At 45.0% G+C, this 24,220-nt stretch overlaps 1 protein-coding gene across 1 annotated transcript in view; it reads left to right on the plus strand.

The window, feature by feature from the left end:
* The window catches only part of prkcha (protein kinase C, eta, a), a 58,138-nt gene that overhangs the window by 9,206 nt on the left and 24,712 nt on the right, over positions 1 to 24,220 (plus strand). Inside the window, exons 3-10 of the mRNA XM_055865011.1 lie at positions 2,315 to 2,378; positions 13,317 to 13,470; positions 13,858 to 13,892; positions 14,295 to 14,377; positions 15,682 to 15,811; positions 15,939 to 16,072; positions 17,551 to 17,685; positions 17,785 to 17,958. Of these exons, the coding sequence (XP_055720986.1) occupies positions 2,315 to 2,378; positions 13,317 to 13,470; positions 13,858 to 13,892; positions 14,295 to 14,377; positions 15,682 to 15,811; positions 15,939 to 16,072; positions 17,551 to 17,685; positions 17,785 to 17,958 (909 nt within the window). The remainder of the gene's footprint in view (positions 1 to 2,314; positions 2,379 to 13,316; positions 13,471 to 13,857; positions 13,893 to 14,294; positions 14,378 to 15,681; positions 15,812 to 15,938; positions 16,073 to 17,550; positions 17,686 to 17,784; positions 17,959 to 24,220) is intronic.

Genomic DNA, 24,220 nt, shown 5'->3' on the forward strand with positions numbered 1-24,220 from the left:
TCACCTGGCTGTAAGTAACCTCAGTTTCCATTTTAGTGGTTTGTGCATGGCTTCTGCAGCACTGTGGAGCTCCTTCAGGTTTCTCACTGTGGGCCTAATACAAACCTTTTGGTCTCTGTCAGTCTCATTATGTCTGTCTATGTGTGTAGGTCTTCTTTATACTTACAGTGCATTCAGAAAGTATTCAGACCCCTTGACTTTTTCCACATTTTGTTATGTTAAATCAATTTTAGAAAAAGGCTGTTTGTCATCAATCTACACAACCTCATGCTGACAAGGCAAAAACAGTTTTTTTGGCAAATGTATGAAAAATGTAAATATTACATTTACATAAGTATTCAGACCCTGTACTTTGTCTAAGCAACTTTGGCAGCGATTACAGCCTCGAGTCTTCTTGGGTATGACGTTACAAGCTTGGCACGCCTGTATTTGGGGAGTTTATCCCATTATTCTCTGCAGATCCTCTCAAGCTCTGTCAGGTTGTATGGGGAGCGTTGCTGCACAGCTATTTTCAGGTCTTTCCAGAGATATTGATCGGGTTCAAGTCCGGGCTCTGGCTGGGCCTCTCAAGGACATTCAGAGACTTGTCCCGAAGCCACTCCTGCGTTGTCTTGGCTGTGTGCTTACTGTTGTCCTGTTGGAAGGTGAACCTTTGTCCAAGTCTGAGAACCTGCTCCAGAGCACTCAGGACTTCATCAAAGATCTCTCTGTTCTTTGCTCCGTTCATCTTTCCCTCAATCCTGACTAGTCTCCCAGTCTCTGCCGCTAAAAAATATCCCCACAGCATGATACTGCCACCACCATGCTTCACCGTAGGGATGGTGCCAGGTTTCCTACAGACGTGACGCTTGGCATTCAGGCCAAAGAGGTCAATCTTGGTTTCATCAGACCAGAGAATCTTGTTTCTCATGGTCAGAGTCCTTTAGGTGCCTTTTGACAAACTCCCAGTGGGCTGTCCTGTGCCTTTTACTGAGTGACTTCCGTCTGCTCCTCTACCATAAAGGCCTGATTGGTGGAGTGCTGCAGAGATGGTTGTCCTTCTGGAGGTTCTCCCATCTCCACAGAGGAACTCTACAGCTCTGTCAGAGTGACTATCAGGTTCTTGATCACCTCCCTGACCAAGGCCCTTCTCCCCCGATTGCTCAGTTTGGCCGGGCAGCCAGCTCTAGGAAGAGTCTTGGTAGTTCCAAACTAATTCCATTAAAGAATGATGGAGGCCACTGTGTTCTTGAGGCATTTCAATGCTGCAGAAATGTTTTGGTACCTTTCCCCAGATCTGTGCCTCGACATAATCCTGTCTTGGAGCTCTACGGACAATTGCTTCGATCTAATGGCTTGGTTTTTGCTCTCTGGTGTGTGCCTTACCAAATCATGTCCAATCAATTGAATTTACCACAAGTGTACTCCAATCAAGTTTTAGAAACATCTCAAGGATGATCAATGGGAACAGGATGCACCTGAGCTCAATTTCGTGTCGCATAGCAATGGGTCTGAATACTTATGTAAATAAGGTATTTATGTTTTCGCTTTGTCGTTATGGGGTATTGTGTAGTGATTGCTGAAGAAAATGTTGTATTTAATTCATTTTAGAATAAGGCTGTAACGTAACAAAATGTGAGAAGAGTCAAGGGGTCTGAGTACTTTCCAAAATCGCTGTATGCCTATGTCTGTGTGAGATGGGTGTTATTTTCACTGGAGCAGGGTGTCATTTGAATTGAGCTTGCTCAACCAGCTGGACCTGCTCTCTAGTCTCTTCACCACATTGCTCACATTCTCCCCACATTACATACACACTCAACCCTTCCCAACACACACCTACATGCTACATACCGGTATGTTAAAAACGTCTGCATTGTTAGGTCTTTCTTTATCTCAATATCAAATCATTTCTGGGTAACAATTAAGTACCCTTCTGTGATTGATTGTTTTGAATTAAATGGTAAAAAAGAAACAGAAGTAGTTTCTTAGTAAAGAGCAATTTCTCAATAAATGTTTTTCTAGGACTGTCTTGGAGTGGTCTGAGTGGGGAGGGAAACTGAAAACTAGCTGTTATTGACAGAGGTTTGGAACTCTCTTTCTTATTGGTCTATTAACTATATTACCGCCTGGTGATGTCACCAGGCAGGCCAAAACATCATCCCACCAAAACCAAGCGGCCTTTTCTAACAGCTCTTACACTAAAAGGACATCATAATTTTCACAGTATTATCCCAAGCTTATAGTGTGGAAATATATATAAAACACAGGAAAATCATGTTTGACTGCACTGGGCCTTTAAATAGTCTAGTCTAATGTCTCCTGTGTTTGTGTGCAGGTGGACCTGGAGCCAGAGGGCAAGGTGTACATACTCATAGCACTCAATGGCTCCTTCATTGACGGTAAGAGTTTTTTTCACTGTATCTCACACTAACCCTCTATCTATTTCATCCATTGATGGCACTACTATCTCTCTCTCCCTTCCTCTCTGTTCCTATCTTTTTAATTTCTCTTACACTGAGACAGCATACATTCTTTCAACTCCTTAAATATTCAGTAACATTTTGTTCTATTCGACCCTCTAAAGTTAAGTCTGACTGGCTGCTTCAACACAGTCACTGATGCAGCTGATAACTAACAGGCTGTCAAACAGACATTCGGCGTCACAAAAACCTGGTTGTGTGTATGTGTGCGCGTTTGTGCATGCCTGTGACTGACTTACTGTAAGACATACTGTAGATGCTTTGACTGATGGGAATCCTTTGACTGATGGGAATCCTTTGTTTCCTTTCAGATAAAAGCAACAATGTTCTATCATCCATATTTCATGTCTGAATAAAATACTCCCCTCTAGCTATTTGTATAGTGCTCTGCTGTGGTTTTATCACCACTGAAAATCATCAAGACCTTATCTAAACTGCATCTGACCTGTATACCCTGTAAATCAACACTTAGCTCTGCAAATTTCTCTCACTTTATCATAATATCATTCATAAACCTCTCCATTCTGAAGGTCAATTCCCTGATATAATAATAATATTTAATTTGTAAAGAGTATACGAGTACGATTGGGATTGGTCATGAATGCTTTAGGGAGGTTCCGTCCATGAAATAACACATATTAAACCCTAGTTTTTGCTGTGGCAAATCATACATCATTCAATAGCTGACATTTGAGTGCCATTCTCAGTGTAGTACTCCACCATCTGTCTCTCTGACGTGTGTTGGGACTCTAAAACATACAACTTTCCGCTGTTCGTATGTGGTTTTAGCACCTCACAAATATAACAATAGCTCAACTATTACTCTAGACAGACACACACACAGACATACACACTCACCTATAGACACGCACACACTCATCCATAATACCATACATGATATGATCAGTGACATGTATTCATGGATGCCAAGGGAAGCCAGGCTTCCCCCAAAAATGTACCAGGAAAAAAAACATATAAAATAAACTCCTTCAAGACTGTTGGAAAAGCATTCCAGGTGAAGCTGGTTGAGAGAATGCCAAGAGTGTGCAAAGCTGTCAGGGTGGCTATTTGAAGAATCTCAAATATAAAATATATTTTGATTTGTTAAACACTTTTTTTTGGTTACAACATGTTGCCATGTGTGTTATTTCATAGTTTTGATGTCTTCACTATTAGTCTACAATGTAGAAAATAGTAAAAATAAAGAAAAACCCTTGAATGAGTAGGTGTTCTAAAACTTTAGACTGGTAGTGCAGTCTCTCTGTGTTTCATAAATGTCCTTCAATTCACAAGAGGCTGAACGTATCTCACTGGAGAAAGCATCCAAATGAACGAAACAGCGCCCCTCTGTCTCACTATGTGTAGCGTATCTATCTGATGCTGTCTGGTCAGAAAGAGTATGACATGGTTGCCGTCAGTAATATTGAATGCAAGGGAAGCCAGCAAGTATTTGGCCTCCCTTGATAATAGCCAATCAGCTATTAAACTGAGTGAGCTCAGCTTTGAATGGCCCCGGTGCAACAAAAAAATTTTTCAAGGGAAGACAGTTTGGATTTGGCTTCAGACCAATCACATCACAGGCCAATCATCATTACTGACAGAAAAAAACTTGAATTGTTGTGTTGTTGTCTTGTTCTCTGGGGGCTAGCTAGCTAAAATCGTCCCTTTCCTAAATTAGCCATGGATGGAGATAGGGTTTTGGACTTAATTCTCCATATTGGTCAATCATTAATACGGCGATTCTGATCCAACCATAAATTCGTACATTGTGCCCCTGGAATGAGAGGATGGAAGTTCAACGTGTAGCTAGATTGTAGTATGCTAATGTTAACTAGCTGGCCTGGCCTATCGTTGCCCATGAAAGGAAGTTAGGCTAGCGAGCAAGTATTTTAGCCAGGTAGCCTAGGTCAACAAAAATTAAAGTGTGTACTGTGTGACAGTCATAGACTATTTAGGCAACATGAAGGGAGAGAAATACTCCTGAGAATCAATTTGAAAGAAATAAGCTTTTTGTGCTTATTGAACATTTCTGGGATCTTTTGTTTCAGCTCATGAAACATGGGACCAACACTTTACATGTTGCGTTTATATTTTTGTTTACTGTAGTTGTCACTCTATTAGACTAAGCATAGATGATAAGATGTTGAAATTGAAATGGTGCTGGAATAGGGGAGACAGCTCCAGTTTTCTTTGCGACTTGCGGTAACTCTCTGTGGCTCTAAATAAATAGTTGTTTAGTAGTGTGAAAATGTCAGAAACATTACCTTGCTGTAAGTCATGTTACTGTTTGCTACATGCAATATGTTTTGTGGACTTCACCGGACAGATGTTGCTCTCTGGTTTTGTAATGAAACGTGTGGTTGACTTTATTATGCCACTGTGTCTTTTTATTGCCTCAGGCCTTAGGCCTATATGTCACGGTGGTATGGCATGTGAGCTAACAGGTTATAAAGCAATCAACGCATTTATCACAACACCGGTTGTAGTATGGCTTTTTTGTCCTGGATTGGCTTCCCTGGTGATTTTACCCACGCACTGATTTTTTTTTTTTTTTTTATTTCACTTTTTATTTAACCAGGTAGGCAAGTTGAGAACAAGTTCTCATTTTCGACCAGGCCAAGATAAAGCAAAGCAGTGCGACACAAACAACACAGTTACACATGGGATAAACAAACGTACAGTCAATAACAGAATAAAAAAATCTTTATACTGTGTGTGCAAATGTATTAAGATTAGGGAGGTAAGACAATAAATAGGCCATAGTGGCGAAATAATTACAATTGAGCAATTAAACACTGGAGTGATGGATGTGCAGAAGACGATTGTGCAAGTAGAGATACTGGGGTGCAAAGGAGCAAAAAAAGAAATAACAATATGGGGATGAGGTAGTTGGGTGGGTTATTTACAGATGGGTTGTGTACCGATGCAATGATCGGTAAGCTGCTCTGACAGCTGATGCTTAAAGTTAGTGAGGGAGATATAAGTCTCCAGCTTCAGTGATTTTTTTGCAATTCGTTCCAGTCATTGGCAGCAGAGAACTGGAAGGAAAGGCGGCCAAAGTAGGTGTTGGCTTTAGGGATGACCAGTGAAATATACCTGCTGGAGCACGTGCTACAGGTGGGTGCTGCTATGGTGACCAGTGAGCTGAAATAAGGCGGAGCTATACCTAGCAAAGACTTATAGATGACCTGGAGCCAGTGGGTTTGGCGACGAATATGAAGCGAGGGCCAGCCAACGAGAGCATACAGGTCGCAGTGGTGGGTAGTATATGGGGCTTTGGTGACAAAACGGATAGCCCTGTGATAGACTACATCCAATTTGCTGAGTAGAGTGTTGGAGGCTATTTTGTAAATTACATCGTCGAGGATCGGTAGGATGGTCAGTTTTACGAGGGTATGTTTGGCAGCATGAGTGAAGGATGCTTTGTTGCGAAATAGGAAACCGATTCTAGATTGAATTTTGGATTGGAGATGCTTAATGTTAGTCTGGAAGGAGAGTTTACAGTCTAACCAGACACCTAGGTATTTGTAGTTGTCCACATATTCTAAGTCAGAACCGTCCAGAGTAGTGATGCTCGAGTGACAGGCGGGTGCAGGCAGCAATCGGTAGAAGAGCATGCATTTAGTTTTACTTGCATTTAAGAGCAGTTGGAGGCCACGGAAGGAGTGTTGTATGGCATTGAAGCTCGTCTGGAGTTTTGTTAACACAGTGTCTGATGAAGGGCCAGATGTATACAGAATGGTGGCGTCTGCGTAAAGGTGGATCATAGAATCACTAGCAGCAAGAGCGACATTGGTGTATACAGAGAAAAGTTTCGGCCCGAGAATTTAACCCTGTGGCACCCCCATAGAGACTGCCAGAGGTCCGGACAACAGGCCCTCCGATTTGACACAATGAACTCTATCTGAGAAGTAGTTGGTGAACCAGGCGAGGCAGTCATTTGAGAAACCAAGGCTGTTGAGTCTGCCAATAAGAATGCAGTGATTGACAGAGTCGATGAGGACGGCTGCACAGTATTGTCTTTTATCGATGGCGGTTATGATATCATTTAGGACCTTGAGTGTGGCTGAGGTGCACCCATGACCTGCTCGGTAACCAGATTGCATAGCGGAGAAGGTACGGTGGGATTCGAAATGGTCGGTGATCTGTTTGTTAACTAGGCTTTCGAAGACTTTAGAAAGGCAGGGTAGGATAGATATAGGTCTGCAACAGTTTGGGTCTAGAGTATCTTCCCCTTTGAAGAGGGGGATGACCATGGCAGCTTTCCAATCTTTGGGGATCTCAGACGATACCAAAGAGAGGTTGAACAGGCTAGTAATAGGGGTTGCAACAATTTTGCGGCGGAACATTTTAGAAAGAGAGGGTCCAGATTGTCTAGCCCAGCTGAGTTGTAGGAGTCCAGATTTTGTAGCTCTTTCAGAGCATCAACTATCTGGATTTGGGTGAAGGAGAAATGGGGGAGGCTTGGGCAAGTTGCTGTGGGGGGTGCAGAGCTGTTGGCCGGGATAGGGGTAGCCAGGTGGAAAGCATGGCCAGCTGTAAAAAAATGCTTATTGAAATTCTCGATTATCGTAGATTTATCGGTGGGGACAGTGTTTCCTAGCCTCAGTGCAGTGGGCAGCTGGGAGGAGGTGCTCTTATTCTCCATGGACTTTACAGTGTCCCAGAACCTTTTGGAGTTTGTGCTACAGGATGCAATTTTCTGTTTGAAAAAGCTAGCCTTTGCTTTCCTAACTGACTGTGTATTATGGTTCCTGACTTCCCTGAAAAGTTGCATATCGCAGGGGCTATTCAACGCCAATGCAGTACGCCACGGGATGTTTTTGTGCTGGTCAAGGGCAGTCAGGTCTGGCGTGAACCAAGGGCTATATAACTTTTCTTAGTTCATTTTTTTTTGAATGGGGCATGCTTATTTAAGATGGTGAGGAAAGCACTTTTAAAGAATAACCAGGCATCCTCTACTGACGGAATGAGGTCAATACCCTACCAGGATACCCGGGCCAGGTCGATTAGAAAGGCTGTTATGCTGATGAAGGAGGACCCAAAAGCGACGTAATAGAAACAGAGTCTTTATTCCAGTCTTAAACAAACAATGATGTTCCTGGATATTATCCAAAGGTAATCCAAAACAGGAAACTGAAAACCTCTTGTCAGTCGAGAGGAACGACTGGAGACGCGACCACCGACTGCAGGTCGCTTCAGGAAGGCACAGACCGTAGCTGACATAGACACCTGCTCACACGCAACATCTGACAAATGCAAAAACACAACAGGGCGGAACAAGGACACAGAGCAGCTAACCTCAAACAAGAATCCGACAAAGACAGAAGCGGAAAACAGAGGGAGAAATAGGGACTCAAATCAGAGGGCAAAATAGGGGACAGGTGTGAAAGAGTAAATAAGGTCGTTAGGAGAATGAGAACCAGCTGGGAGCAAGAACGGAACGATAGAGAGAGAGAGCGGGAGAGGGAAAGAGGGAGGAGGAGAGAGAGGAATAGAAAGAGGGAAAGAACCTAATAAGACCAGCAGAGGGAAGCACAGGGACAAGACATGATGATCAAAACCAAAACATGACAGTACCCCCCCACTCACCAAGCGCCTCCTGGCGCACTCGAGGAGGAACCCTGGCGGCGACGAAGGAAATCATCAATCAACGAACGGTCCAGCACGTCCCGAGAAGGAACCCAACTCCTCTCCTCAGGACCGTAACCCTCCCAATCCACTAAGTACTGGTGACCACGTCCCTGAGAACGCATGTCCATGATCCTCCGTTCCTTGTAAATAGGAGCGCCCTCGACAAGGACGGGAGGGGGGGAGGGAAGACGAACGGGGGCGCGAAGAAAAGGCTTGACACAAGAGACATGGAAGACAGGGTGGACGCGACGAAGATGTCGCGGAAGAAGCAGTCGCACAGCGACAGGATTAACGACCTGAGAGACACGGAACGGACCAATGAACCGCGGAGTCAACTTGCGAGAAGCTGTCGTAAGGGAAAGGTTACGAGTGGAAAGCCACACTCTCTGACCGCGACAATACCTAGGACTCTTAATCCTACGTTTATTGGCGGCTCTCACAGTCCTCCCCGCAGACGAAGGCAGACCGGTAATAAAGTCTAAGGCGATCTGAGACCATGGTCGAGAAGGAATGGGAAGCGGTCTAAGACGACCGGCAGGAGGAGAGTTACCTGACTTAGTCTGCGCGCAGTCCGAACAAGCAGCCACGAAACGGCGCGTGTCCCGCTCCTGAGTAGGCCACCAAAACCGCTGGCGAATAGAAGCAAGCGTACCCCGAACGCCGGGGTGACCAGCTAACTTGGCAGAATGAGCCCACTGAAGAACAGCCAGACGAATAGAGACAGGAACGAACAGAAGGTTACTAGGACAAGCGCGCGGCGACGCAGTGTGAGTGAGTGCTTGCTTTACCTGTCTCTCAATTCCCCAGACAGTCAACCCGACAACACGCCCTTCAGGGAGAATCCCCTCGGGTTCCGATGGCGACAATCGATGAGAAAAGTAAGCGCAAGGATGGACCTTATCGTCAGACTGGAAGCGCTGGGACAGAATGGCTCCCACGCCCACCTCTGAAGCGTCAACCTCGACAATGAATTGTTTAGTGACGTCAGGAGTAACAAGGATAGGGGCGGATGTAAAACGCTTCTTGAGGAGATCAAAAGCTCCCTGGGCGGAACCAGACCACTTAAAGCAAGACTTGACAGAAGTCAGAGCTGTGAGAGGGGCAGCCACTTGACCGAAATTACGAATGAAACGCCGATAGAACTTAGCGAAACCGAGAAAGCGCTGTAACTCGACACGTGACTTTGGAACAGGCCAATCGCTGACATCCTGGACCCTAGCGGGATCCATCTGAATGCCTTCAGCAGACAGATAATCATCGAGAGCCTTACGTTCGGGAGCCGACAGAGAGAATAATCTACCCCGAGGAGAAGTGGTCCCCGGATGGAGATCAATACAACAATCATACGACCGGTGAGGAGGAAGAGAGTTGGCTCTGGACCGACTGAAGACCGTGCGTAGATCATGATATTCCTCCGGCACTCCTGTCACATCACCAGGCTCCTCCTGAGTAGAGGGGACAGAAGAAACAGGAGGGATAGCAGACATTAAACACTTCACATGACAAGAAACGTTCCAGGAAAGGATAGAATTACTAGACCAATTAATAGAAGGATTATGACATACTAGCCAGGGATGACCCAAAACAACAGGTGTAACAGGTGAACAAAAAATCAAAAAAGAAATGGTCTCACTGTGGTTACCAGATACTGTGAGGGTTAAAGGTAGTGTCTCATATCTGATACTGGGGAGAGGACTACCATCTAAGGCGAACATGGGTGTGATCCTCCCTAACTCTCTGAGAGGAATGTCATGTTTCCGAGCCCATGCTTCGTCCATAAAACAACCCTCAGCCCCAGAGTCTATCAAGGCACTGCAGGAAGCAGCCGACCCGGTCCAGCGTAGATGGACCGACAAGGTAGTACAGGATCTTGATGGAGAGACCTGAGTAGTAGCGCTCACCAGTAGCCCTCCGCTTACTGATGAGCTCTGGCCTTTAACTGGACATGACATGACAAAATGTCCAGCAGAACCGCAATAGAAGCAAAGGCGGTTGGTGATTCTCCGTTCCCTCTCCTTAGTCGAGATGTGAACACCTCCCAGCTGCATGGGCTCAGTCTCTGAGCCGATGGAAGGAGATGGTTGAGATGCGAAGAAGGGAAACCCCGTTAACGCGAGCTCTCTTCCACGAGCTCGGTGACGAAGATCTACCCGTCGTTCTATGAGGATGGCGAGTGCAATCAAAGAGTCCACGCTGGAAGGAACCTCCCGGGAGAGAATCTCATCCTTAACCTCAGCGTGGAGTCCCTCCAGAAAACGAGCGAGCAACGCCGGCTCGTTCCAGTCACTGGATGCAGCAAGAGTACGAAACTCTATAGAGTAATCCGTTATGGATCGATCACCTTGACATAGGGAAGCCAGACCCCTGGAAGCCTCCTTCCCAAAAACTGAACGATCAAAGACCCGTATCATCTCCTCCTTAAAGTTCTGATAAACGTCAGAACACTCAGCCCTTGCCTCCCAGATAGCTGTGCCCCAGTCCCGAGCCCGCCCAGTAAGGAGTGATATGACGTAAGCGATCCGAGCTCTCTCTCCAGAGTATGTGTTGGGCTGGAGAGAGAACACAATATCACACTGGGTGAGAAAGGAGCGACACTCAGTGGGCTGTCCAGAGTAACATGGTGGATTATTAACCCTGGGTTCCGGAGACTCGGAAGACCAGGAAGTAGCTTGTGGTACGAGACGAAGACTCTGAAACTGTCCTGAGAGATCGGAGACCTGAGCGGCCAGGGTCTCAACGGCATGACGAGCAGCAGACAATTCCTGCTCGTGTCTGCCGAGCATTGCTCCCTGGAACTTGACGGTAGTGTTGAGAGAATCCATAGTCGCTGGGTCCATTCTTGGTCGGATTCTTCTGTTATGCTGATGAAGGAGGACCCAAAAGCGACGTAATAGAAACAGAGTCTTTATTCCAGTCTTAAACAAACAATGATGTTCCTGGATATTATCCAAAGGTAATCCAAAACAGGAAACTGAAAACCTCTTGTCAGTAGAGAGGAACGACTGGAGACGCGACCACCGACTGCAGGTCGCTTCAGGAAGGCACAGACCGTAGCTGACATAGACACCTGCTCACACGCAACATCTGACAAATGCAAAAACACAACAGGGCGGAACAAGGACACAGAGCAGCTAACCTCAAACAAGAATCCGACAAAGACAGAAGCGGAAAACAGAGGGAGAAATAGGGACTCAAATCAGAGGGCAAAATAGGGGACAGGTGTGAAAGAGTAAATAAGGTCGTTAGGAGAATGAGAACCAGCTGGGAGCAAGAACGGAACGATAGAGAGAGAGAGCGGGAGAGGGAAAGAGGGAGGAGGAGAGAGAGGAATAGAAAGAGGGAAAGAACCTAATAAGACCAGCAGAGGGAAGCACAGGGACAAGACATGATGATCAAAACCAAAACATGACAAAGGCCTGCTCGCTGAAGTGTTTTAGGGAGCATTTGACAGTGATGAGGGGTGGTCGTTTGACCGCGGACCCATTACGGACGCAGGCAGTGATCGCTGAGATCCTGATTGAAGACAGCAGAGGTGTATTGATTTGGTCAGGACGGTATCTATGAGGGTGCCCGTGTTTATGGATTTAGGGTTGTACCTGGTAGGTTCCTTGATAATTTGTGTGAGATTGAGGGCATCTAGTTTAGATTGTAGGACGGCCGGCGTGTTAAGCATATCCCAGTTTAGGTCACCTAACATTACAAAGTCTGAAGATAAATGAGGGGCAAATAATTCACATAAGGTGTCCAGGGCACAGCTGGGGGCTGAGGGGGGTCTATAACAAGCAGCAACAGTGAAATACTTATTTCTAGAAAGGTGGATTTTAAAAAATAGAAGCTCGAACTGTTTGGGCACAGACCTGGATAGCATGACAGAACTCTGCAGGCTATCTCTGCAGTAGATTGCAACTCCACCCCCTTTGGCAGTTCTATCTTGGCGGAAACTGTTGTAGTTGGGGATGGAAATATCAGAATTTTTAGTGGCCTTCCTAAGCCAGGATTCAGACATTGCTAGGACATCAGGGTTGGCGGAGTGTGCTAAAGCAGTGAATAAAACAAACTTAGGGAGGAGGCTTCTGATGTTAACATGCATGAAACCAAGGCTTTTACGGTAACAAAAGATAGCGCCTGGTGAATAGGAGTGGAACTGGGGGCTACAGGGCCTGGGCTAACCTCTACATCACAAGAGGAACAGAGTAGGATAAGGGTACGGCTGAAGGCTATTAAAACTGGTCGTCTATTGCATTGGGGACAGAGAATAAAAGGAGCAGATTTCTGGGAGTGGTAGAATAGATTCAGGGCATAATGTTCAGACAATGGTATGGTAGGATGTGAGTACAGTGGAGGTAAACCTACGTGTTGAGTGACAATGAGAGAGGTTTCGTCTCTTGAGGCACCAGTTAAGCCAGGGGAGGTCTCCGCATGTGTGTGGGGTGGGACAAAAGAGCTATCTAAGGCATTTTGAGTGGGACTGATGACTCTACAGTGAAATAAAACAGTAAGAACTAGCCAAGACAGCAGTAGACAAGGCATATTGACATTAGAGAGAGGCATTAAGCAAACACAGGTGTTGATCAGGAGAGCTAAGACAACAACGGGTAAATGGCGATGAATGGGCAGAGTGGGTTGGTTAGGACATACAGGACCTGAGTTCGAGGCTGGGGCCGACAGGGAAACAGAATGAGGTACCGTGTTATTGAAACAGTACAGGGGGCATCAGCTGTGTAGCCGAGTGATCATAGGGTCAAAAGAGCAGCAGTAGGTGAGTCAGGGTGCCGTTCGGTAGTCACTACTACGCTAGGCGAGCAGGGGACACAGAGTTCAGAAAAGCTAGCGGGCCGGGGCTAGTAGGTGGTTCTTCGGCGACATCGTAACAGTTGAGACCCCAGTTGAGGCCTGTTGAGGCCCCCTCGGACGGTTACGCCGGTAGACCAGTCGTGATGGATCGACGGGGCTCCGTGTCGGCAGTAAAAGGGCCAATTGGAAAAATGGGTATTGTAGCCCAAGAATTGGCTGAAGGACCTCTTTGGCTAGCCGGGAGATGGGCCTAGCTCGAGGCCAGTTCCAGGCTAACTGGATGCTTGCTTCGGGACAGAGACGTTAGCCAGGAGTAGCCACTCGGATAGCAGCTAGCTAGCTGCGATGATCCGGTGTAAAGGTCCAGAGCTTGCAGTTGGAATCCCAATACTGTCTGACCCCCATCCCATTCTGTTCCCATATTCTAAGATGACGCCACGGGGAATGTGAAGGTGTTTAAGCAGTTCAACAGGAAGAGGCAGGGGGCCGTGAAACGCAAAATTCACCAGGTCAACGGACACAAGTTCATGTCCACATTCCTACGGCAGCCCACATTCTGCTTCCACTGCAAAGAGTTCATCTGGTAAGGACACATACACACACAACATGTTTTACTATTCTTGAGGGGACCTAAAATTGATTTCCATTCAGGTACCCTAACACTAACCTTAACTCCTAACCCTAATTGTAACCCTAAGCCTAATCCCTATATTGAAATTAGTCTTTGGGAGAATGTTCCTTGGTTTACTGTCATTGTGGGGACTTTTGGGGATTTCCGGTACCCACAAGGGTATTAATACAAGACCACACACACACACTCCACTGCCCTCATCTCATAGAGTTCATCTAACGTGTTACACATAGTGATAGTATTGTCGATTGTTTATAATAGAAACAGCCCATTACAATATATTTCATATGCAAACAGTATGCTTTGCATGATTCCTGACTGTCAGGTCTTCTGTTACAGGGGTGTTTTTGGGAAGCAGGGTTACCAGTGCCAAGGTGAGTGACCCTTTTTCTCCTTTTCACTGTTTTCTTTCTTGGGTCTTTCTTTCTGCTCAAACCCCCAGTCTTTCTTTTCTCTCACTCTTATTCACACCATTTCTGTGACCACCAGCCCACTCAGAAAGGAAGTCAGTGCTACACCACAGAGACTGAGCTCTCTCTCACACGGCCTGTTTTTGTTATTGAGCTGCTGAACCCAAAACCCAATCATCTCACAGTGCCCGGCCTCTATCTCAAATAATTAAGCCACATGGTCTTTCTCAGAAACAATTTATTAAAATCCCCAGTGTTTCAGCAGGAAGCTGATGTCTTTGTCAGGGTTTATTTCACACTTAATGGCTGTGTTAATGAAAGACATGGTTTTATTGCTGTTTTGATTCATTCTCTGTCTGTTTCCAGTATGCACTTGTGTGGTTCACAAGCGATGTCATCAGTTGGTTGTCACGGTGTGTCCACGCATGAAGAAGCCTGTCAAGGAGCTGGTGAGACAACATACAGAGACGAGCCATTTGAATGACAATAACGCTGTAACAGCAATGTCATGTCATTACTAGAACACCCACCCCTCTATATTCCAAAAATCACTCTCTCATCAATGGAATGTGTTCTGACAATGCAAAGACAAAAAGTTGTCTTTGTACCTGAAATGCACTATTTCGAATATCCGGGGGATTCCTGAGTCAAAATAGGCTGTTCTACAGGTGCATTGTGCATCAGCTGATAGATACAGATCCAGTCAGATGGCCTTCAGACGTAGATGAAAAGATCTTTATTCGGGAACTGTGTCAGTCAGGGACCCTGCCCCGGATGCTGTTTGTGCTGAGTTGTTGTGGGTGAACAACATCAAGCTACTGAATACAGAAATAGGATCTTAATTTGATCACCCTGTTGCAGGAGAACTGCAATGCAGGTTTAAAAAGGCTTCTAAAGTTTGTAATTTCTACTTTGAAATTTCAGACTTTATTTTCCCTTAAAATGTCCATTAAACATAATAATTCACATTTCCTGTTGCTGCAGGATAGTTTTTCTGCTGTAGCAAACTGGCATAATGACACGATGCCATGTGATGGTTTGCTTGAGCACACACTGCTACCTGCTGGCTGTGTGGTTTATAACATGCAGTATTAACATTCAGTCCCCCATTCAAACCGAGGTCAATGCAGTGGTGGAAAAAGTACCCAATTGTCATACTTGAGTAAAAGTAAAGATACCTCGATAGAAAAGGACTTAAGTGAAAGTGAAAGTCACCCAGTAAAATACTACTTGAGTAAAAATATAAAAGTATTTGGTTTTAAATATACTTAAGTATCAAAAGTAAATGTAATTGCTAAAATATACTCAAGTATCAAATGTAAAAGTATGAATCATTTCAACTTCCTTATATTAAGCAAACCAGATGGCACAAAAGTCTATTTTTTTTTTAAACGAATAGCCAGGGGCACACTCCAACATAATTTACAAACAAAGCAATTGTGTTTAGTGAGTCCGCCAGATCAGAAGCAGCAGGGATGACCAGGGATGTTCTCTTGATAAGTGTGTGAATTGGACCATTTTCCTGTCAAAATGTAACGAGTACTTTTGGGTGTCAGGGAAAATGTATGGAGTAAAAAGTACATTATTATCTATAGAAATGTAGTAAAGTAAAAGTTTCCATAAATAGTAAAGTACAGATACCCCCCCCCCCCCCCCCCAAAACTACTTAAGTAGTCCTTTAAAGTATTGTTTACTTAAGTACCTTATACCACTGGGTCAATGTGATGACATTCTGATAAATTCTCATTCACAGACCACCAACCAAGGCTTCAGTATCAACGTCCCCCATAAGTTTAACATCCACAACTTTAAGGCTCCCACCTTCTGTGACCACTGTGGTTCTCTACTGTGGGGCCTTGTCAGACAGGGTCTACACTGCAAGAGTAAGATTCTTTCTCTCATTTCTTATATTCTTGCTCTCTCGCTCTCTCAGATGTTTATAGGCAGGTGTTCCATTTTCATGGGTTATTAACCTGTACTTCCTGTCTGTTGTGTGTCTGTCCTCTGCAGTCTGTAAGATGAATGTACACATCCGCTGTAAGGGCAACGTAGCACCCAGCTGTGGGGTCAACAGTGTGGAGCTGGCCAACAAGCTGGCAGAGATGGGCCTGCAGGCTGGGGGGCTCTCCAAACGCAACTCACTGGTACGCTAACTAGATGAAAAGAGAGAGCGGGAGAGGAAGAGATAGCGTGCCAAGTGAACCCACACATACAAACCACAGGAGGTTGGTGGCACCTTAATTGGGGAGGACAGGCTCGTGGTAATGGCTGGACCGGTATAAGTGGAATGGTATTAAACAAATGGTTTCAATGTTTTTGATGCCGTTCCAGACATTATTATGAGCCGTTATCCCCTCAGCAGCCTCAACTGATACACACACGTACGTAGATACATACACATACAGTTTATATACACTAATGTTGGAGTCATTAAAACTCGTTTTTCAACCACTCCACAAAATTCTTGTAACAAACTATAGTTTTGGCAAGTCGGTTAGGACATCTACTTTGTGTATGACACAAGTAATTTTTCCAACAATTGTTTACAGACAGATTATTTCACTTATAATTCACTGTATCACAATTCCAGTGGGTCAGAAGTTTACATACACTAAGTTGACTGTGCATTTAAACAGCTTGGAAAATTACAGAAAATGATGTCATGGCTTTAGAAGCTTCTGATAGGCGAATTGACATCACTTGAGTCAATTGGAGGTTTACCTGTGGATGTATTTCAAGGCCTACCTTCAAACTCAGTGCTTCTACACCTGCATTGCTTGCTGTTAGGGGTTTTAGGCTGGGTTTCTGTACAGCACTTTGAGATATCAGCTGATGTACGAAGGGCTATATAAATAAATTTGATTTGATCATGTTGTGGGGGTGCTTTGCTGCAAGAGGGTCTGGTGCACTTCACAAAATAGATGGCATCATGAGGCAGGAAAAGTATGTGGATATATTGAAGCAACATCTCAAGACATCAGTCAGGAAGTTAAAGCTTGGTCGCAAATGAGTCTTCCAAATGGACAATGACCCCAAGCATACTTCCAAAGTTGTGTTAAAATGGCTTAAGGACATCAAAGTCAAGGTATTGGAGTGGCCATCACAAAGCCCTGACCTCAATCCTATAGAAAATTTGTGGGCAGAACTGAAAAAGCGTGTGAGAGCATGGAGGCCTACAAACCTGACTGTTACACCGGCTCTGACAGGAGGAATGGGCCAAAATTCACCCAACTTATTTTGGGAAGCTTGTGGAAGGCTACCCAAAACGTTTGACCCAAGTTAAACAATTTAAAGGCAATGCTACCAAATACTAATTGAGTGTATGTAAACTTCTGACCCACTGGGATTGTGATGAAAGAAAGAAAGAAAGAAAGAAAGAAAGAAAGAAAGAAAGAAAGAAAGAAAAGTTAAAATAAATCATTCTCTCTACTATTATTCTGACATTTCACATTCATAAAATAAAGTGGTGATCCTAACTGACCTAAGACAGGAAATTTTTTACTAGGATTAAATGTCAGGAATTGTGTGAAAAACTGAGTTTTTAAATGTATTTGGCTAAGGTGTATGTAAACTTCTGACTTCAACTGTACATACATTTCATACATACTCTGTTGTCCCCCAGTCCCCTGGAGGGCAGGGCCAGGAGCGGGCCCTCAGTGTGAGGAGGGAGAGTGGAAACCCTCAGCAGCAGACCAGACGGCTAGGTATCTCTGACTTCACCTTCCTACAGGTGTTGGGCAAGGGCAGCTTCGGCAAGGTGAGACAATAGTGATACACTATAGAGCGATACCACAAGGGACTGTGTGAGTGTTTGGAGTTGGGTAATTAATGTGTGTGTGGTTTATTCTTATTTCAGGTGATGCTGGCTCGGTTGAACAGCAGTGAGCGGGTGTTCGCAGTTAAGGTGCTGAAGAAGGACATAATTTTGCAGGATGATGATGTTGAGTGCACTATGACAGAGAAGAGGGTGCTGTCACTAGCTGGCTGCCACCCCTACCTCACTCAGCTCTACTGTTGCTTTCAGACACTGGTGAGACACGCACACATTCTTACATTTACAGTTGACTGCAGTCACACAATATATATATTTGCTGTAATGCCTGGCAGCAGGCCCTAACGTTATCTGAGTGTGAGAGGTTAAATTGAGTGTGACGCAGGAAGCACAGTGTGAATGGCCATCTGGATGCCAGAGCTATTCTACCACCCAGAGCCTGCTCTGCTTTAGTTGCTTGAACCCTCGCTGGTCTACTTCAATGTGGATGAAAATCGAGCAGTGTGGAGTGATGGGTTAACTCTGGCTCCTAGACACAGCTTACTATGTATACCTCAGCTGCCCCCAGACCCCACTCTATCTTCACTCCATAGTTCTCTGTCTTCTTTGAGTGGGAGTTACAGTACTTCATATCTTAACAATGCAAATTGTAGCTGTACCACATCTCTCTCAAAAACTCTCTACACCATTCATATCCATGACTAATCCAGTTGGGTTACTTGTCAATATCTTACCAATGACATCAAGTTAATCTAAGACATGCTCAGTAGATAAACACAGGAAGGGCTCTATAGTCTTTACCTACCTAGTGTGCTGCAGTTGAACAGAACACCTTGTGCTGGCTAGTCATGTCTGGTACATTTACAGTACTGCACTACATGTTCCACAGGGAAGTGTTTTTTCCTGCTCCCATATTCTGGAACATATGTGTGCCTAACCTGTAATGAGAAATTATTTATGTATTTGCACAGTGTACACTGCTTCAAATGGAGCTGGAGAAGAAGGCAGATGTTTTACGTGCCCCCAACCGATTGTGTTTTTTTCTTTGTTTATTTGCGTTGTTTGTAACTTAATTTTTTAACTTATTTTGTATATAATGTTGCCGCTACCGTCTCTTATGACCGAAAATAACTTCTGGACATCAGGACTGCGATTACTCACCACGGACTGGCAGAATCCTTTTTTTCCTTTAACGAGTCTGATGAGCCCGACGCGAACGATATACTGCTTTCTCGGGAACAGGCACAGATCCCTGTGATTTGCATGAAGAGGAGGTGAAGAAAAAGGGGCCGGAGGGTGGGTTGCCTTTTGAGAATTCGTAGGCGATCGAATAAACGCCCACTTCCTTCCATTATGCTAGCAAACGTGCAATCTTTGGACAATAAAATAGATGACCTACGCGGAAGATTAAACTACCAACGGGACATTCAAAACTGTAATATCTTATGCTTCACGTAGTCGTGGCTGAACGACGACACTCAACATACAGCTGGCTGGTTATATGCACACTGGCAGGACAGAACAGCGGCGTCTGGTAAGACAAGGGGCGGCGGACTATGTATTTTTGTAAATAACAGCTGGTGCACGATATCTAAGGAAGTCTCGAGCTATTCCTCGGCTGAGGTAGAGTATCTCATGATAAGCTTTAGACCACACTATCTACCTAGAGAGTTTTCATCTGTATTTTTCATAGCAGTTTACATACCACCACAGTCAGAGGCTGGCACTAAGACAGAAATGAATGAGCTGTATTCTGCCATAAGCAAACAAGAAAACGCTCACCCAGAGGCAGTGCTCCTAGTAGCCAGGGACTTAAATGCAGGGAAACTTAAATTCGTTTTACCAAATTTCTATCAGCATGTTAAATGTGCAACCAGAGGGGGAAAAAAACTGGACCACCTTTACTCTACACACAGAAGCATACAAAGCTCTCCCTTGCCCTCCATTTGGCAAATCTGACCATAATTCTATTCTTCTCATTCCTGCTTACAAGAAAAAATTTAAGCAGGAAGCTCCACTGACTAGATCAATAAAAAAGTGGTCAGATGAAGCAGATGCTAAGCAAAAGCAAAAAACATTGAGGAGTGCACCAGTCACTGGCTTCATCAATAAGTGCATTGATGACGTCGTCCCCACAGTGACCGTACGTACATACCCCAACCAGAAGCCATGGATTACAGGCAACATCCGCACTGAGCTAAAGGCTAGAGCTGCCGCTTTCAAGGAGCGGGACTCTAAACCGGAAGCTTATAAGAAATCCCGCTATGCCTTCCGAAGAACCATCAAACAGGCAACATCAATAAAGGACAAAGATCAAATCATACTACACCGGCTCTGACGTTCGTCGGATGTGACAGGGCTTGCAAACCATTACGGACTACAAAGGGAAGCACAGCCGAGAGCTGCCCAGTGACACGAGCCGACCAGACGAGCTAAACTACTTCTATGCTCGCTTCGTCGCAAATAACACTGAAACATGCATGAGAGCACCAGCTGTTCCGGAAGACTGTGTGATCACGCTTTCCACAGCCGATGTGAGACCTTTAAACAGGTCAACATTCACAAGGCCGCAGGGCCAGACGGATTACCACGACGTGTACTGCGAGCATGCGCTGACCAACTGGCAAGTGTCTTCACTGACATTTTTTTTTTTTTTTTTTTTTTTTTAAACTCTGTTTTATACTCAACTAGAAAAAATACAAATAATACATTTAAAAAAAATTGCTTTAAAGATACCATATTTTAGACAAGTCAAACACACCAGGCAGAAGGCTACAAAGGTTTAAGGGAAATCTATAGTACAGGGACAGAGCAAACATCTCACCATTGTTCCTGTAAACAGTCAAGGGATAGGGGTGGAGAAATGCAACCACTCACAGACAGTCATGGCCACAGACCGACCATCCACTGGACCAAAAATACAATGCTTTAAAATAAAAAATGAATAATAATAATTTTATGTAGGCATGAACAAAATTTAAAAATAAAAATAACTGGGAAAAACAAGCTCACATTTTAGTCTCTGCCCGGGCAAGATGAACAAGGCATCTGCAGGTCACAATCAATAAGCACATCAACCTCAATATGCCCCCCCGCCCCAGAAAAAACACAAAGAAATGCTCATCCAACCCCTGGTCATCCAACCACAGGGGGGTCAAATACAGACTTATTTTGGTTTGAATAGGAATGCCATCAGAGGATGGACTTTTTAAAGTAAGACCGGAATGGAGCCCAAGCCTCATTAAACAGTTTGGGGTTCCCACGTGAATTGAATAAAAAAAAATCTAGTTTCAGAGAGCACAACACATCTCTCACCCAATATTTATAAGATGGGGGAGCTGCCATCTTCCAGTTCTGTAGTATTAGCCGTCTAGCTAAGAGTTGTATAAGCAACAGTGTCCGACTGGATTCTTGACAGGGGGGTACCTATGGGCAGTACTCCAAAAAGGGCTGTAAGGGGAAACGGATCTATAACAGTGTCATATACAGTGGGGAGAACAAGTATTTGATACACTGCCGATTTTTGCAGGTTTTCCTACTTACAAAGCATGTAGAGGTCTGTAATTCTTTATCATAGGTACACTTCAACTGTGAGAGACGGAATCTGAAACAAAAATCCAGAAAATCACATTGTATGATTTTTAAGTAATTAATTAGCATTTTATTTTTAAACTGCATTGGCGGTTAGGAGCTCTTCAGTAATCATTTCACTGTAAGATGTATTCGGCGCATGTTACTAATAAAATGTTATTTGATTTCTATTTTCCCATTGGTATCAGGGAGTTGTGGCTCTGCAGTGACAGCCACATGCATCTGCTATATGGGCTCGTGAAATTAAATGTTACTGGTCACATACACATGGTTAGCAGATGTTAATGTGAGTGTAGCGAAATGCTTGTGCTATCTAACAAGTAATCTAACAATTATCCAACAACTACCTAATACACACAAATCTAAAGGGGTGAATGAGAATATGTACATATACATTTATGGATGAGCGATGGCCGAGCGGCATAGGCAAGGTGCAATAGATGGTATAAAATACAGTATATACGTATGATATGAGTAATGTAAGATATGTAAACATCATTAAAGTGGCATTGTTTAAAGTGACTAGTGATCCATTTATTAAAGTTGCCAGTGATTGGGTCTCAATGTAGGCAGCAGCCTCTCTGAGTTAGAGATTACTGTATAGCAGTCTGATGCTCTTGAGATAGAAGCTGTTTTTCAGTCGTTCAGTCGCTCAGTCCCAACTTTGACGCACCTGTACTGACCTCGACTTCTGGATGGTAGCGGTGTAAACAGGTAGCGGCCCGGGTGGTTATTGTCCTTGATGATCTTTTTGGCCTTCCTGTGACATCGGGTGCTGTAGGTGTCATGGAGGGCAGGTAGTTTTCCCCCGGTGATGTGTTTTGCAGACCGCACCGCCCTCTGGAGAGCCTGGGCGGTGCAGTTGCAATACCAGGCAGTGATACAGCACGACAGGATGCTCTCAATTGTGCATCAGTAAAAGTTTGTCTCCACCCTCTGGAGAGCCTTGCGGTTGAAGGCACCCACATTATGTGGGTGGACCATTTCAGTTTGTCCGTGATGTGTACAACGAGGAACTTAAAAACTTTCCACCTTCTCCACTGCTGTCCCTTCGATGTGGATAGGGGGGTGCTCCTTCTGCTGTTTCCTGAAGTCCACGATCATCTCCTTTGTTTTGTTGAGTGAGAGGTTGTTTTCCTGAAACCACCCTCCAAGTGCCCTCACCTCCTCCCTGTAGGCTCTTGTCGTTGTTGGTAATCAAGCACACTACTGTTGTCTGCAAACTTGATGATTGAGTTGAAGGCGTGAATGGCCACGCAGTCGTGGGTGAACAGGGAGTAAGGGAGGGGGCTGAGCATGCACCCTTGTGGGGCCCCAGTGTTGAGGATCAGCAAAGTGGAGATGTTGTTTCCTACCTTCACCACCTGGGGTCGGCCCGTCAAAGTCCAGGACCCAATTTCACAGGGCGGGATTGAGCCCCAGGGCCTCCTGCTTGATGATGAGCTTCGAGGGTTCTATGGGGTTGAATGCTGAGCTGTAGTCAATGAACAGCATTCTTACTTGGGTATTCCTCTTGTCCAGATGGGATAGGGCAGTGTGATGACGATCGTATCATCTGTGGACCTGTTGGGGCGGTATGCAAACTGAAGTGGGTCTAGGATGGCCGGTAAGGTGGAAGTGATGTGATCCTTGACATGTCAATCAAAGCACTTCATGATGACAGAAGTGAGTGCTACGGGGCGATAGTAATTTAGTTCAGTTGTCTTTGCCTTCTTGGGTACAGGAACAAAGGGTGGCCATCTTGAAGCACGTGGGGACAGCAGACTGGGATAGAGAACGACTGAATATGTCCGTAAACACACCAGCCTGCTGGTCTGCGCATGCTCTGAGGACACGGCTAGGGATGCCGTCTGGGCCAGCAGCCTTGCGAGGGTTAACACGTTTAAATGTTTTGCTCACGTCGGCCACGGAGAAGGAGAGGGGGGGTTCAGTCCTTGTTATCGGTCTGCAACAGTGGCACTGTTTTATCCTCAATGCGGGCAAAGAAGGGGTTTAGTCTGGAAGCGTGACGTTGGTGTCTGGGACGTGGCTGGTTTTCTTTTTGTAGTCTGTGATTTCCTGTAGACCCTGCCACATACGTCTCGTGTCTGAGCCGTTGAATTGCGACTCCACTTTGTCCCTGTACCGGCATTTCGCTTGTTTGATTGCCTTGCGGAGGGAATAACTACACTGTTTATATTCAGCGATGTTCCCAGACCTCTTTCCATGGTTAAATGCAATGTTTCGCGCTTTCAGTTTGCCGCGAATGCCGCCATCCATCCATGGTTTCTGGTTAGGGTAGGTTTTAATAGTCACAGTGGGTACAACATCGCCAATGCACTTCCTTATATACTCACTCACCGAGTCAGCGTATAGATCGGTGTTGTTCTCTGAGGCTGACCGAAACAACATATCCCAGTCCGCGTGATCAAAACAATCTTGAAGCGTTGATTCCGATTGGTCAGACCAGCATTGAATGGATCTGGTCACTGGTACATCCTGTTTCAGTTTCTGCCTATAAGATGGTAGGAGCAAGATGGTGTCGTGGTCGGATTTGATGAAGTGAGGTCGGGGGAGGGCTTTGTATGTGTCCTGGAAGTAGCAGTGATCGAGTGTATTAACCCCGCGAGTACTGCAATCAATATGCTGATTGAATTTAGGTGTCCTTGTTAAAATCCCCAGCTACAATAAATGCAGCCTCAGGATATATGGTTTCCAGTTTACATAGAGTCCAGGGAAGTTCCTTGAGGGCCGTCGTGGTGTCTGCTTGAGGGGGAATGTACACAGCTGTGACGATAACTGGCGAGAATTCTCTTGGGAGGTAATATGGCCGGCATTTGATTGTAAGGAATTCTAGGTCGGGTGAGCAGAAGGACTTGAGTTCCTATATGTTATGATTACGCCATGAGTCGTTAATCATGAAGCATACACCCCCGCCCTTCCTCTTCCC

This window comes from Salvelinus fontinalis, chromosome 16 (assembly GCF_029448725.1).
Source record: "Salvelinus fontinalis isolate EN_2023a chromosome 16, ASM2944872v1, whole genome shotgun sequence".
Classification (NCBI taxonomy): domain Eukaryota; kingdom Metazoa; phylum Chordata; class Actinopteri; order Salmoniformes; family Salmonidae; genus Salvelinus; species Salvelinus fontinalis.